The 15,720-nt window shown below is 42.5% G+C and overlaps 1 protein-coding gene across 1 annotated transcript; it reads right to left on the reverse strand.

Moving 5' to 3' along the window:
• Window positions 1-1,868: 1,868 nt before the first annotated feature.
• LOC143414133 (uncharacterized) lies at window positions 1,869-10,346 on the reverse strand. The gene is made up of 5 exons (XM_076877847.1): window positions 10,230-10,346; window positions 4,297-4,362; window positions 3,345-3,500; window positions 3,169-3,261; window positions 1,869-2,381 (listed from the first exon to the last, which is right to left on the reverse strand). The coding sequence occupies exons 1-5, from the start codon at window positions 10,344-10,346 to the stop codon at window positions 2,259-2,261; spliced, it is 555 nt and encodes a 184-aa protein (XP_076733962.1). The 3' UTR covers window positions 1,869-2,258.
• Window positions 10,347-15,720: the final 5,374 nt, after the last annotated feature.

Consider the following 15,720-nt stretch of genomic DNA (forward strand, 5'->3'; position numbering starts at 1 on the left):
GAAGAAAACAGAGGTCATCGTGAAGATGTAGCCTGGTGCAGCGCAGTGCTGCTGTGCAATCAATCCATAATGTGCACGATCTGCTGTGCACAGCCTGTCCACCTGTCCGCTGGGAACAACCACAGGCCGTCAACCTTTGCTTGAACAGTTGATGAACTGATTCAGTGCTGTGTTGTTCATGAATGGAGTTTTAAGAAGGAAGGCAGTTGCATTAATTCCACTCTATACTCTTCAGGATTTCTCCGTTTGTCAGCAGGTCCTTGAAATATATATGCACTGTAAGAAGTCATCTATAGAATTTACCCAATAAATCCGAGATAACAATTTGCATTGACTTTTTGGAGTAGATTTAATTCAATATATTGTGTATAAAATACCTTCAATAAAAAGCTATGAAATAATTAAATTGGGTCAAATTTACCCCATATTTACGTATCTATTCAACAGCTACTTACTCATTGGAATTAGGTAAAATTATCTCTTGTTTGCTAGTTGGTAATACCTGATAATAACTAATAAAATTAAATTATTATTAATTGATAAACATTCATATAAGGTAAAATGTCCCCCCCCCCCCAAAAAAAGACAGATGGTTCATCATCTCAATGTTTTTATTCCATAAAAACACAGAATAAAGTGCAACACAAGCAAGATTTCAAGTAATGAACCTGTTTTATAACTTCTAAACTAACAACTTTAAGGTGTGCTGCTTATGAAATCCATGAAGTGCTACAGAGAAAGTTACATTTTATTTAAGTAATTAACACATTTTGAACTCTTAAAGAAATATAACAAAAGGAAAGACACCCACACTCAAAAAAATAAGTCATTGGATGAACTCAATTGGACTGATGGCAGGTTTTCCACGTAATACATCTATTTTGGTCCAACCTAATCTACATACATCATGACAATTCAATTAAATTGAGTCAGTAGAACACAATTTCGTAAATACTGCTAAAATGAAAAAAAGTACATTAAAATGATGTGAAAGGTTTTGGTTGGTCCAACTCAATACAATGTCATTCACTTGAGCTAGATTTTCATTGCATTGAAATCATTATTTTGAGTTCAACTAAATCATAATTTTCATTACCAGAAAACTAATTTAATTATTAAAATAATGACAAAATGAATTTGTTTTTACAACTCAGGTTTATTCACTTGAATTAAAAGCAGAAACAGAATATTTTGTAAATAAACATACATGTCACATGGTCAAATCAACCTTAACAAAAATCAAAGTGCTCACAAAAAAGTGCTGACGTACATTTGTAATGAATGTCAAATCTGAATAGCACACACCTCTGTACTACTAGGCAATACTGAAAACAAACTGGAATCTGTAAAATCAGATTTCACTTCAGAATCATTGTATATATTTATAGTGACACTTGCAAATTCACAATGATAACCTACTAAACATTGCAATTCACACCATAGTATGGCAGTCACTGAAGATTTGAAACAACCCAACAATACATAAATACACACACATATACATAAATACACACACACACACACACACACACACATATATATATATATATATATATATATATATATATATATATATATATATATATATATATATATGTGTGTGTGTGTGTGTGTGTGTGTGTGTGTGTGTGTGTGTGTGTGTGTGTGTGTGTGTTTTCATGACGAACATTTTTCTGTTACCAAGGGGGAGGTATTTTAATAAAAAAAAAATCTTTCAACTTTACTTCTCCAAAACCAATTACATGTAAACATTTACAAGCTTATAAGAACGGGAAGACCAACTTTAAAACACTGGAAGACACAAAACTTGTCAACATTTTTCTATTACCTTTGCAAATCCCAAAATCAATCAAAAAGAAAATGGTGGTTACAACCATGAAACTTTTTCTGAGCTAAATCCCCAGTCCTTTCATCCATCTATAGTAGTACAGATTAAAGGTCACATCACTCACAACAGAACAGCAGACAAAAATAGACAACTTCCATTTGGCCAAAAAAAAGAAAGAAAAAAAGGTCACAGTTTGAACAAAAGATATAAAAAGGCCAAAATCAACTTTTGTGCTGGGTCTTGTTTGCCTAAGCAAACATCTTCATTTTCATTTGCTGCATCTTTGTACTGAGCCTTTGTCCATCCAGATTCATCAAAATCTTCTGACAGAACTCAAAAGTGTACTTGTGGTCATTTGGATAGCTCAGATCAAGTGCATAAATCAGTCCAAAGAGGACGATGAATGCCATGATGACACTACCGAGGTTGTTCATAACTGTAGTACCTTCAATGACAACATCCTCTGGCTCCTGAATCCCTTCTCTTCTGATGGTGTAAATACAGTGACAGTTGCTGCAGTGGACCTCAACCGTTCATCCTCAGTGGAGGAGGTCTGAAAAACAGGTTGTTTCAGGTTTAGGGGCTCTGTCACTTGGAAGGGGACATATTATGCAAAACTCAGCTTTTGTATCCTTTTGTGCTGAAACATAGGTCTCTACCGCCTCTATAAACACTCCAAACATAAATAAAACCCGTCAATCTGTTTCCTATCAATAGTTTGGGTTCAGGTATTATGTACCTGCCTTAGGGAGGGGCTTGATATAGAGCAGGAGCTCCTCCAGTGTCTATCAGTGTGTGTGTGTGTGTGTGGGGGGGCTGGGTCAATTTCCCTTATTTCATCACAATTGGGAACCTTTTGAAACAGCTTGTTTTATGCACATTATTCCTGAAACCAGGAGATTGCTGTAATGGCAGTGACACTAGTTAGTGTCTTGATGCAATCTGCTGTGTTCCTTATAATGAAGACTTTTTACTAATTGGCATAATAAACTGAACTCCATTGGAGTGTTTACTTTCTGAAGTGCCTTGAGATGACTGTTGTTGTGATATACCGCTATATAAATAAACTGAATTGAAACACTGACAGAAAATGGATGAATGTTTTGTCCACATTTACTGTGTTTATAGAGGCAGTAGATACCTACATGGCAGCACCAAAAGAATGAACAATTGAATTTTTGCTGAAACCGTCCCCTTAAAAAGTGCTCTCCAGTGCAAGTTTCAACAATGACTATTAAACATATTTCACAATTATATTGTCTCTTTTGAATATATGAGGATTTTGTGTGCGATGAACCTAACTCAAATTGAATCTAGAAAAGAAAGTGTGATAAGCGTACCAGATACTCCTTGAACAGTAGGTCTGGATCTTCATTAAAGTAGATCACCAGGCTTTTAAGAGTATGCTCCCTCTTTATGTCGATGTCATCATACTAATGCAAGGGTGGAAAAAAAGGGTGAAAAAAATGGAATTGATTGATTGCATTTAATTGATGGGTTTATCATTAGTACCGACCAAACTACTGATCGCCATGATATCCTTGATCTTTTGGCCCTTTGCTCCTTTGCTCCCCTGAAAAATTTGCATCAGCTTGTCTGTTAAATTGTCCAGCTGAGCCAAGAACTTCGCCTGCAGGGGTTTTGTAGTGATCTGCAGGAAGTCTGCATTCACCTGGAAATAAAACATACATAAATATAATAAACTAGAAGTTTAAATACAGACTGCTGAATCAACACACTGAAAGTTGCTAAACATTTGAACCATCAGTGAAGTTTGTCAAGACCTAAACTGTTTTTAGCTGAGTTTAGGAATATATCGCCACCTGTTGCTTTGGCATGTTCATAGCAGCGTTTTCCTTCATTTTTGCGTTTACCTGTGGACGGGATTATTTTTTAAAACGAAAACGGAAAATCTCCATTTTCAAAAATACCTGTGTAAGTGTGGCCGTAGCCGAAATCTTTTATAATAATAAATAGGTTTGAACGTCATGGGAGTGCGCATTGTGCTGCCTGCAGTTACTCTTCCGGCCACATGGTTCGCTTTTGGTAGCACCCTCAGTAAACTATGTAGTGCTTTTAAAGACACCTCAAAACGATACTTTCTACTAGAAAATGGCATATAATAATAAACACAGAATACCATATTTTTAGATTATAAAAAGAAAACAGTAAGAAAGAAGTTAGCTATAGGACATCATCTTTCATTGAGCACAATGGCTAGCTGCTAATAAGCTAGCACACGCTCCGACTTAAAAGTTGGCAGCTACACAATTTCTCCTCTAAAACAAGGCACTTTTGAAAAGACCTGGCTATATTGTCAAAAAAAATAGTATTCAAGCAGAGAAGAGAATGGTAGCACCACCAAAAGTTCAAAAAACAACTGTTACTTCTATGATAAATAGCATTATAGATTTAGCTGATAAAGAAATACACAATTGGATATATGGAAAAATAATATGTTACCTTACCTGAAGGTGTAGTTTTATCCAAAAAGTACAGAGAGGCCAAGAGCAGCTGCATTCATTTAGGTGATCCTGAAAGAGCGCAAAATTTTCAAAGAAGGCGGACCGTTGTGTAACTCAGTAACTTTGTGTTCTTGTGACAAAGACTGCTTTGAGAGAAAATAATTTAGGTTCACCACACGAATAATAATTGCAGTAACGCTGGAGTGCTACATTTGCGTTGAATGAGATTAAAAATAATGTTTAAGCTTAAAGAGGGGCTTGAATTTATTTCTTTGAGTTTACAAATACTTAAGTGCAAAAATGTACTCCTCCTACCCCCAGTGCCCCAACAAACTCATTCATTTTGTGTTCAGAATCAGCCTCTGCTGGTTTTGAATAATTTTAGGTTTACACAAAGAAAATCAAATTAATTTGGTATTTTTTAATTGCATTTGTGAACAACTAACATAATTTGTAGTGATGGGACGTTCTGTATCGAGGCTTCGGAGCGTGTGTCGAGTAATGGAGGGGGCGTTTCCGCGAAGCGCGTATCGAGGCTTGCTTCATTTATGGGAGGAGCTGAAAATGATGACGTCCGAAGCCTCGCTGCCCGGCTGTACCACGTGACTGGTTCATGAAGTGGTTCGAACTTTGCCGCGAGATATGACAGCGATATAAACCCCTCAGACTTCAATCAAAATGTGGGTGTTTGATGGAGAGTTGCGGTTAGTGAGAGTTGGAGAGAGTTTGGAGGTTTATGAGAGTGAGGAGAGAAAGTCAGGAGAGAATGGAGCCAGCTAAGAAGAGGAGGATGTCCTCCCCTGTGTGGGAACATTTTGATCTTATTCCTCCCAACAAGGTATGTAAATTTCTAAAGAAGATGTATTTTCATGATACTGATGGTGCAATAAAACCTATGTTAAGCTGTCTGTACTTTTGTACAAGGTGAAGTGTTTGCTATGTGCCAGGGAGCTGGGATATAACAACTACACCTCATCCATGCTTAGGCACTGCAGAGCTTTGCATGAGAATAAGGGGAACACCGATTGTGGAGCAAGACCAGGTGAGCCATCAAATGCAATGATAATATAGCATGCAGTAATGTTACTAAATGATATAACAATATTATACAACTGTAATAAGTTACGTGTTTGATATTTATATTTGTGCTTTGTCTTTATTGTCTTTCCTCAGGAGAACAATCTCAAATAGATGAAGACCTGGTCAGCATGGTGATTGAGGACTCCCAGCCATTTAGCATTGTGGAGGACAAAGGATTCAAAAGATTTGTTAAATCATTAAATCCTAGCTATGTTCTCCCCACTAAAAAGGACGTAAAAGCAGTGAAAATTTAGTTTTTACAGAATAAAATGTGAACAGGCAGGACTGAACCTCAAAGCCTCAGTGTGTAGCTGTCCATACCTCAACGTTACAAAAGCACAACTACTGTCCACACCCCAACCACACCTCACCTCACAGTAAATGATCATTTCCATTTCAAGCATTTCCAAATAATCATTTTCCATACTGCCACTATAAATATACACAGTGTACTGCATCACTACAATATACATGTTTTACACACTCCTTTTGTTGTTGACATTTACAGGCTGTGTGCAAAATGCCACACTCTTCAGAGTGAGTCCCCTTGTCCTCAAGGCCTGTGCCCCCCAGCTGTGTGGAGTCTTTCATAAACTGTTTATGCTGAGTCTGAGTCTGCAGAGGGTCCCGGTGATGTGGAAGACATCATGCCTCGTCCCTGTACCAAAGACGCCTCGTCCCAGTGGCCCCCAGGATTACAGGCCCGTGGCACTGACCTCCCACATCATGAAGACCCTGGAAAGGCTCATCCTGGACCAGCTGCGACCCATAGTAAGACCACATCTGGATCCCCTTCAGTTCGCTTATCAGCCTCGTCTCGGAACAGAGGACGCCATCATCTACCTGCTCAATCGTGTCTACACCCATCTGGACCAGCCGGCGAGCACTGTGAGGGTCATGTTTTTTGACTTTTCCAGTGCTTTCAACACCATCAGGCCGACCCTCCTGGGTGATAAGTTAGCAGCGATGCAGGTGGATGCTTCTCTGGTGTCCTGGATTGTTGATTACCTGACAGGAAGACCACAATATGTACGTCTCCCACAGTGTGTGTCTGACAAGGTGATCAGCAACACAGGGGCACCACAGGGGACTGTCCTCTCCCCCTTCCTCTTCACCCTCTACACCACAGACTTCAGCCACTGCACAGAGACCTGCCATCTTCAGAAGTTTTCTGATGACTCTGCGGTGGTTGGATGCATCAGCAGGGATGATGAGACAGAGTACCGGGCTGTGGTCGACTCCTTTGTCACGTGGTGTGAGCAGAATCATCTGCAGCTCAACGTGGCAAAGACCAAGGAACTGATCGTGGACTTCAGGAAGACCAGGAAACACTTGACCCCTGTTTCAATCCAGGGGGTCAGTGTTGACATTGTGGAGGACTATAAATACCTTGGAGTACACATTGACAATAAACTGGACTGGGCTAAAAACACCACAGCACTTTACAGGAAGGGCCAGAGTCGTCTCTATTTTTTGAGGCGACTGAGGTCCTTCAACATCTGCCAGAAAATGCTGAGGATTTTCTATGAGTCTGTTGTGGCCAGTGCGATCCTCTATGCTGTTGCATGCTGGGGGAGCAGGCTGAGGGTCGCAGATGCCAACAGACTTAATAAACTGATCCGTAAGGCCAGCAATGTTGTGGGGATGGAGCTGGACTCCCTCAAGGTGGTGTCGGAGAGGCGGATGCTGTCCAAGATAAAGACAATGTTGGATAACACCTCCCACCCACTCCATGACATGTTGGTCAGTCACAGGAGCTCGTTCAGTGAGAGACTGAGATTACCGAAAAGCACCACTGAACGACACAGGAAATCATTCCTGCCTGTGGCCATCTCCCTGTACAACGCATCCACTTAACACACTGTTTGCTGCTACAACTACACATGTTTCTTTTCCAAATATTTATTTATAAGTGACTTATGTATGTATGTATGTATGTATGTATGTATATATATGTATATATTGTACTATTCTTAGTTAGCGTATTGTCTGTCTTGTCTTAATGTTGGTTTAAAATGGAGCACTGTAACAAAAAATAATTTCCCCCAGGGATCAATAAAGTATTCTGATTCTGATTCTGATTCATGCCAGCTATTATTTTTACGTCCAGTAGGTGTCCTGCTAGAGCAAATGAAGCTTCATGAAGCTTCGCGTTGGGGTGAACCAATTGGATGAAAAGCTTCAGTGCTTCATGGGGCTTCATCTGCCCATCACTAATAATTTGCATGTGTTCTTTGAAAGGAGGACCTGAATCTGTTTTTTGAGTGCAGCTGAACTAAAACTGTTGTGAGCCGCCACCCTTATATCGCCTTTGAGCTTTTGGAGCCTTGACCTGACTTTTAAAAAATAACTGGGAAAAAAAGCTCTATGCTGCTAAAAAAAAGAAAGAAAAATAAATATTTACAAAATTCTGCTTAAATATGTATTTTACCTGTGTGTGGCAGGGCGTGGTCTGAAGCACCGCTGCAGGGGAGGCGGACGCACCTGAGCGGCACCCGCAATCACGCGTCGCCGCCTTAAAGTCTGTGCTCTCTCTGCTGTTGTGTCGGGCTGTGAGCTGAAAAGCTGGTACAGTGGTGATGTGTCAGTCAGGAACAAACGGCTAGAGCCGGATCTTTGACGTGAACGACGCGAGCCGTTTTTTTTTATTTTTCTTTCTTTCTCTCACCCTCTCTCTCTCACACACTTTTTTCACTTCACACGCGAGCCTTGTGTTTTGTGGTGGGAAGAGGGGGGAGGGGCGGTAGTTACACTGGCAGTAGCACAGGAACAGAGCGGGAGGGAGAGAGAGAGAAAGAGAGCACAAACAGACACAGTTGAAAGGTACAAATGTGTTGTCCATGAAACGAATTCAAACGTGGTGCAGATGTGTGTCACAGGTTGATCTGGCTGTAGGCTGTGGCACTTGGCCAGAGTGGTTGACTCGAGTCCATGTTAGTGCACAAAGTAAACTGCTCGCTTTAGTTGTGAAGCAAAAACGCTGAAACCGGAGAAATAAACCGTGCGAGGGGAACGATAACGACGACAAGAGTCTCCCGATCGTTTACTCTTGCTGTCCCGTGAACAACATCGGCGTGGTGTTACTTGTTTGCTGTTTTCGCGATCGCGTCGCGCATGAGGATATCACCAGGTAAACTCGCCACATTTTAAACATTTTGTTGTTCAACAGCATCAAGACTGACAGAGTGTGTTTGAGACAACCTCACAAGTGTCACAGGTGACACATTTGGCGTTTTTTTGCTGGTTTGTCGGTAGCAGCTCCTGAAACGCAAGACTGCCACACATCTGTTCGACCAACGCCAGTTGATCTAAACGCCAGTAGATCTGGAACACCAGATTTGGTGTGTGGGAGTAATAGATAAATGAATGTATTTTTTAATTATTTGAACATATATGAGTGCTTGTGTATAAATACACAAACAATACACATATGCTTTCATGCTTTCAATTGTGTAATTTAAGTGATCTAGGTAGCTCTGTTTTGGAAGTTTAGTTCATGCTAGAAATGTGTTTTGGAGTTTGTATGTGCTTTGTCTCTAGGAGCCACCACATATATTTATATATAAACATATTTAAATAAAATCACTTTTTTTTACATTAGTAATTCCTTTTGTGCATAATTTTATATTATTGTTAATAATAAATTAATTAAAGCAACAAAACAACCTGAAGAGCCGGTTTGGGTCCTCAATGTTTGTAGGAGTTGATTTTGGCTCCGTACTGACAACTTTGGTTCTGTTGACTGAGATAGGTTCTCTTTTAGCGTGTTTTTCGTAAAGTTCATTCGTCTTTGAAAGGGCAGGAGGCGGCGGCACAGACTGCCTAAAGCTGGGGTCATTGCGCATTTTTGCTTCTCTACCGATGAAGGCCACAAATGCAGAGAATGGTGGAAATGACACACGATGGTCCTCTTTGTATTTAGAACCACAGTTCATCCATTTTTCTTGCATAGCATAGGGGAGTTTTTCCACCACTGGATTAATGCCTCTCGCTGTATCGAGGTAGAGTAGACCTGGAATGTAACTTTCACTCTTTGCAGCATCTATCTCTAGGAGCAGGTCCTGTAGTTCTCTCAACAGTTGTGGATCTTTGTATGAGATTTTGGGGAAACAGTCCAATCTGTCGAGCGGTGCGTTCTCTATAGCTTCGGGGGAGCCGTAGCACTCATTGGGATTCATGTTTGGCAAAGTAAAACTCGCACCGCAGCAAGAAATAACAATCCCCAGGCTCGAGCTATGTGCAGCTGTTCTTGCTGTCGAGATTGCTGACATTATCACAGAGGAAATTGATGTTCCCTTTCATTCTACAAGATTTTTCACAGACAGCAGAGTGGTACTTGGATACATACAGAATGAATCCAGACGATTCTACGTCTACGTATGCAATCGCGTCCAGAGGATTCGAAAATCGTCCAACCCAGAGCAGTGGAACTACGTTCCAACAGAGCTTAACCCGGCCGACATAGCTTCAAGATCAATCCCAGCTAGTGCACTCTCATCAAGCACATGGCTCAAAGGACCAGATTTAAAGACAATGCAGACTGTCTCAGGGTTGGTGGTCGCCTTTCACAAGCCAGCATGGAAAGTGACGAAGCACACCCCATTATCATTCCAGGCAACCACTATTTAACTATTCTACTAATCCGACACTACCACCAACAGGTGCAGCACCAGGGGCGCCATTTCACAGAGGGAGCCATGAGATCGGCTGGCTTCTGGATTGTAGGTGGGAAACGGAGCATCAGCTCAGTCATCCACCACTGTGTAATTTGCCGCGAGCTCAGGTGGAACACAGAAATGCAAAAAATATCAGACTTACCCATCGATTGTGTGACAGTCTGCCCCCCGTTTACTTACGTCGGAGTTGACGTCTTTGGACCGTGGACAATAAGCTCTCGGAGAACAAGAGGAGACCTTGCTAGCAGCAAACGCTGGGCCGTCATCTTCACCTGCTTGGGCATCAGGGCCATTCATGTTGAGGTCATCGAGACGATGGAGTCGTCTAGTTTTATCAATGCTCTGAGACGATTCATCTCTATCCGAGGACCAGTAAAGGTCCGACTGTGGGACCAACTTTCTGGCAGCGTGCAAGGAGCTCGGAATAACTTCAAAACACTGCGACAACCAGGAAATTCAAGACTTTTTATCCAAGAATGAATGCACATGGATCTTCAACCCTCCTCATAGTTCTCATATGGGAGGAAGTTGGGAGCGCATGATCGGCATCGTGAAGCGCATACTGGACTCTATGCTAACTGTCAACCCAGTTCGCCAGTTGACCCATGAGGTTCTCGTTACCCTTCTAGCAGAGGTAACCGCTATTGTAAACTCTCGACCGCTACTACCAGTCTCGTCAGATCCAGATTGCCCCTTTCTTCTTACGCCTGCTACCCTCCTTACGCAGAAAACTGGATTACCACCTACACAGCACTTTGGGTTCTCTCCGGGTACTCCGGCTTACTCCCACCGTCCAAAGACATGCAACTTGTGGGGATAGGTTAATTGGATAATCCAAATTGCCACTAGGTGTGAATGTGCGAGTGAATGTGAGTGTGAATGGTTGTCTGTCCCTGTGTGTTGGCCCTGCGACAGACTGGCGACCTGTCCAGGGTGTACCCTGCCTCTCGTCCTATGACAGCTGGGATAGGCTCCAGCGCCCCCCCGCGACCCTGAAAAGGATAAGTGGAAGCGAATGGATGGATGGACACCACTTTGACAATAAAGATTTGTACGGACGCCAATGGAGACAAGTGCAACATCTTTCAAATGTCTTCTGGCACCGTTGGAAAACAGTACCTGCCGACACTCCAAGAGCGAAGAAAATGGCAATCTGTGAGTCAAAATCTTCAAAAGGGAGATCTAGTTCTTCTAAAGGACAGTCGAGCTAAAAGAAACCACTGGCCCATGAGGGTGGTTGTTGAGACCTTTCCTAGCCAAGACGGACATGTCAGAAAGATTGAGGTAAAGGTCACTTCTGGAGCAACATCTAAAACCTTCTTAAGACCAGTGACAGAGACTGTACTCCTGCTGCGAAATACCTATAGAGACATTGATCCTTAAAGATGGTGATGACATCCAATAGATGTCAGACGGGGAGTGTGCTGGTGTAGTTCTTCTTCGCATCAGCAAGAGTCACTACAGTTCTTTCATGCCAAGATTTGTTTGTTATTAGCTGTAGAGTTAGTAATGCAGCACACTTTGAGAAAAGACTGACTCAGCATGTTCGGATAAACATCTGCATCCATCCTCTTTGCTGTTTTACAGAAAGCATTGCTTTTTCACTCTGTTGATAATTGAAGGCAGCGTCAATAAAAGGGACGATACACCTGTCAGTTGTTGAGGAGTTTATCTATCTGCATAACTGTATCCACTGTAGCAGTGAGGGCAGAATACACAGCGTCTGCGAATCGGGGCTGTGCTAGGTCACTTTCATCTTTATGCAGGACTGTAAGCTGTCCTCTGTGAGGCGTGAGCGGTGTTTGTTTGTAACATAGTTCACAGTGGAGAATAGCCACTGACATAATGTGGATTCGAAGATCCATAACTGGCCTACCTGGGGTTGAAAGTCTTGATAAATGTACGGCAATAAATGTACGGCGTTTCGGCAGGTACACCGGCTTCCGCGAGTGTGACGCTTATTTTGAGCGATGAAAAAATAATAGAATATAATTTTATTTTTATATTTCAATATGAAAATAATCTTCCAATTTCTACAAGTTAAAAAAGAACTAATATAAATAAAATACACTTCAGCTAAATACTTCTAATTTATTTTCCCAAACCACGCGGAGCCGCAGTATAAGGACTAAAGAGCCGCATGCGGCTCCGGAGCCGCAGGTTGCCGACCCCTGACCTATTCAGTGGCAAGGGGGAATGTGCACGGGGCCTTGGAACAGGTAATGCAGCAAGGTGTCACGGAGAACTAGAACGAGAGGAAAACAGAGTTAAGAACGAGGCTGATGGAGTCCAGATGAGAACCAAGTATAAACAGATCTTGTCTTACTTGGCAGGTGGAGGTTTTTAGGCACGAGAGGGGGAAGAGGTCCGGGTGAGGCAGTGCTGTTTCTAGGTGTTACGTGGGTGCTGTGACAGGAGGGCAGGTGAGTGAAAAAGAGAGCTTTTTGCACTGAGCTGTCTCGTACTGACCAGCGTCGGGATGATGGTGAATATGGCCAGCAGAGGAAATGACAGACAGCAGGTTGACTGCAGGTTGAGAGCACAGGATTAATCTCACCATGAAAAAAATCTGTTTTGATGAATACTCAGTGACAACCAGAACTAACTGTAGGTAAGCTGAAGACTTGGCAGAGAGTAGTGGTGAGCGCTGGTCTTAAGTACAGAGGTTTACCTCTGCCTTCATTTGTAGGGTCTCTACTAGTGATGGGCAGATGAAGCTTCATGAAGCACTGAAGCTTTTCATCCAATTGGTTCACTCCAGCGCAAAGCTTCATGAAGCTTCATTTGCTCTAGCAGGACACCTACTGGACGTAAAAATAATAGCTGGCATGAATTTGAAGAGTGTGGCATTTTGCACACAGCCTGTAAATGTCAACAACAAAAGGAGTGTGTAAAACATGTATATTGTAGTGATGCAGTATACTGTGTATATTTATACTGGCAGTATGGGAAATGATTATTTGGAAATGCTTGAAATGGAAATGATCATTTACTGTGAGGTGAGGTGTGGTTGGGGTGTGGACAGTAGTTGTGCTTTTGTAACGTTGAGGTATGGACAGCTACACACTGAGGCTTTGAGCCTCAGTCCTGCCTGTTCACATTTTATTCTGTAAAAACTACATTTTCACTGCTTTTATGACCTTTTTAGTGGGGAGAACATAGCTAGGATTTAATGATTTAACAAATCTTTTAAATCCTTTGTCCTCCACAATGCTAAATGGCTGGGAGTCCTCAATCACCATGCTAACCAGGTCTTCATTTATTTGAGATTGTTCTCCTGAAGAAAGACAATAAAGACAAAGCACAGATATAAATATCACACACGTCACTTATTACAGTTGTATAATATTGTATAATATTGGTATATCATTTAGTTTATATTTATCATGGCATTTGATGGCTCACCTGGTCTTGCTCCACAATCGGTGTTCCTCTTATTCTCATGCAAAGCTCTGTAGTGCCTAAGCATGGATGAGGTGTTGTTGTTATATCCCAGCTCCCTGGCACATAGCAAACACTTCACCTTGTACAAAAGTAAAGACAGCTTAATATTAATTGTATTGCACCATCAGTATTATGAAAATACATCTTCTGTAGAAATTTACATACCTTGTTGGGAGGAATGAAATCAAAATGTTCCCACACAGGGGAGGACATCCTCCTCTTCTTAGCTGGCTCCATTCTCTCCTGACTTTCTCTCCTCACTCTCATAAACCTCCAAACGGTCTCTAACTCTCACTAACCGCAACTCTCCATCAAACACCCACATTTTTGAATGAAGTCTGAGGGGTTTATATCTGTCATAGCTCGCAGCAAAGTTCGAACCACTTCATGAACCAGTCACGTGGTACAGTCGGGCAGCGAGGCTTCAGACGTCATCATTTTCAGCTCCTCCCATAAATGAAGCAAGCCTCGATACGCGCATCGCGGAAACGCCCCCTCCATTACTCGACACAAGCTTCGAAGCCTCGATACAGAACGTCCCATCACTAGTCTCTACTGTTGTTTACTGGGTGCAGCTGGGTTGGGAAAGGGTCGCCATGGCCATGAGCCAGGGCCGCTTCTGGGACCATTGTTCTGGCCCCTATTTGTTTGTTACAGGACACCGACGCAAGGGGAGCTGTGGCGGTGGTCGCATGATGGATTCGGGTGCAGAGAGCAAGCTGGGCTGGGATATGATGGGCCCGTGGAAGGACAAGAAGATGGGAGGCTCTTCCTTGTCTGCCGAAGATGGGGCTGGCGTGGACTCTGCTCTAAAGCCGGAATTCCTGGCCTGCTGATAGACCCATAATGAACATGTGGCGTAATTATAGCAGGGGGTTTTTAGTGAATGTAGAAAATGGTAGTTTTACGGGTTTTAGAATTGCTTTATTTTGTTTTAGTAGATTGACAACATTTTATTACGTACATTTTAAGGGTATTTTTAAAATTGTTGTATTTGTGCTCCCTGGCCTAGTAATAAACTGTTTCTGATCAGACCTGCTTTATCTCTGTGCCCGTGGTAGCTGACTCGCTTGCTCCCCCTTGTATTTTAAAGAATCTTTCTTTTTAGCATGACATTCTGGCACGATTGCTTTAGTGTCCCCATGTGTTACATCAGCACACTTTCAATGGAGCAGAGGTAGAAGATGATCAGCAGCTCCTTCGTCAGGTCCATTTTTCTGAGGATTCTCAGAAAGTGATGCCATGGAAAAAGACTTTCGGACTGCCTCGAAGAGATTCTGCCAAACCATCAGGCGTCTCAGGAGGGGAAAGCGGTGCTCTACCTGCACTGTGTATAGTGCTGGCGGAGCGCTGCTGACGTCGACTGAGAAAATTGTCAGGTGGTGGAAGGAATACTTTGAGGACCTCCTTAAGCCCACTGACACGTCTTCCGAGGAGGAAGCAGAGTCTGGGGATGAGGGGAATGACCCGCCAATTTCCGGGGGCGAGGTCACTGAGGCAGTTAAACAACTCCTTGGTGGCAGAGCTCCTGGTGTTGATGAGGTCCGCCCCGAGTTCCTGAAGGCTCTGGACGTTGTGGGGCTGTCCTGGTTGACACGCCTCTACAATGTTGCGTGGAGATCAGGGGCAGTACCCCTGGACTGGCAGACCGGGGTGGTGGTCCCCATCTTTAAGAAGGAAGACCGGAGGGTGTGTTCCAACTACAGGGGGATCACACTCCTCAGCCTCCCTGGGAAAGTCTAAGATAAGATAAGATAAGATAAGATAAGATAAGACTTTATTGATCCCACAACGGGGAAATTTTTTGCGTCACCTCAGCTCAGGTACAGATACAGTGGGGCAAAAATGTATTTAGTCAGCCACCGATTGTGCAAGTTCCCCCACCTAAAATGATGACAGAGGTCAGTAATTTGCACCAGAGGTACACTTCAACTGTGAGAGACAGAATGTGAAAAAAAAATCCATGAATCCACATGGTAGGATTTGTAAAGAATTTATTGGTAAATCAGGGTGGAAAATAAGTATTTGGTCAATAACAAAAATACAACTCAATACTTTGTAACATAACCTTTGTTGGCAATAACAGAGGTCAAACGTTTACTATAGGTCTTTACCAGGTTTGCACACACAGTAGCTGGTATTTTGGCCCATTCCTCCATGCAGATCTTCTCGAGAGCAGTGATGTTTTGGGGCTGTCGCCGAGCAACACGGACTTTCAACTCCCGCC

The sequence above is a fragment of the Maylandia zebra genome, linkage group LG19 (genome assembly GCF_041146795.1).
Source record: "Maylandia zebra isolate NMK-2024a linkage group LG19, Mzebra_GT3a, whole genome shotgun sequence".
In the NCBI taxonomy this organism is placed as follows: Eukaryota; Metazoa; Chordata; class Actinopteri; order Cichliformes; family Cichlidae; genus Maylandia; species Maylandia zebra.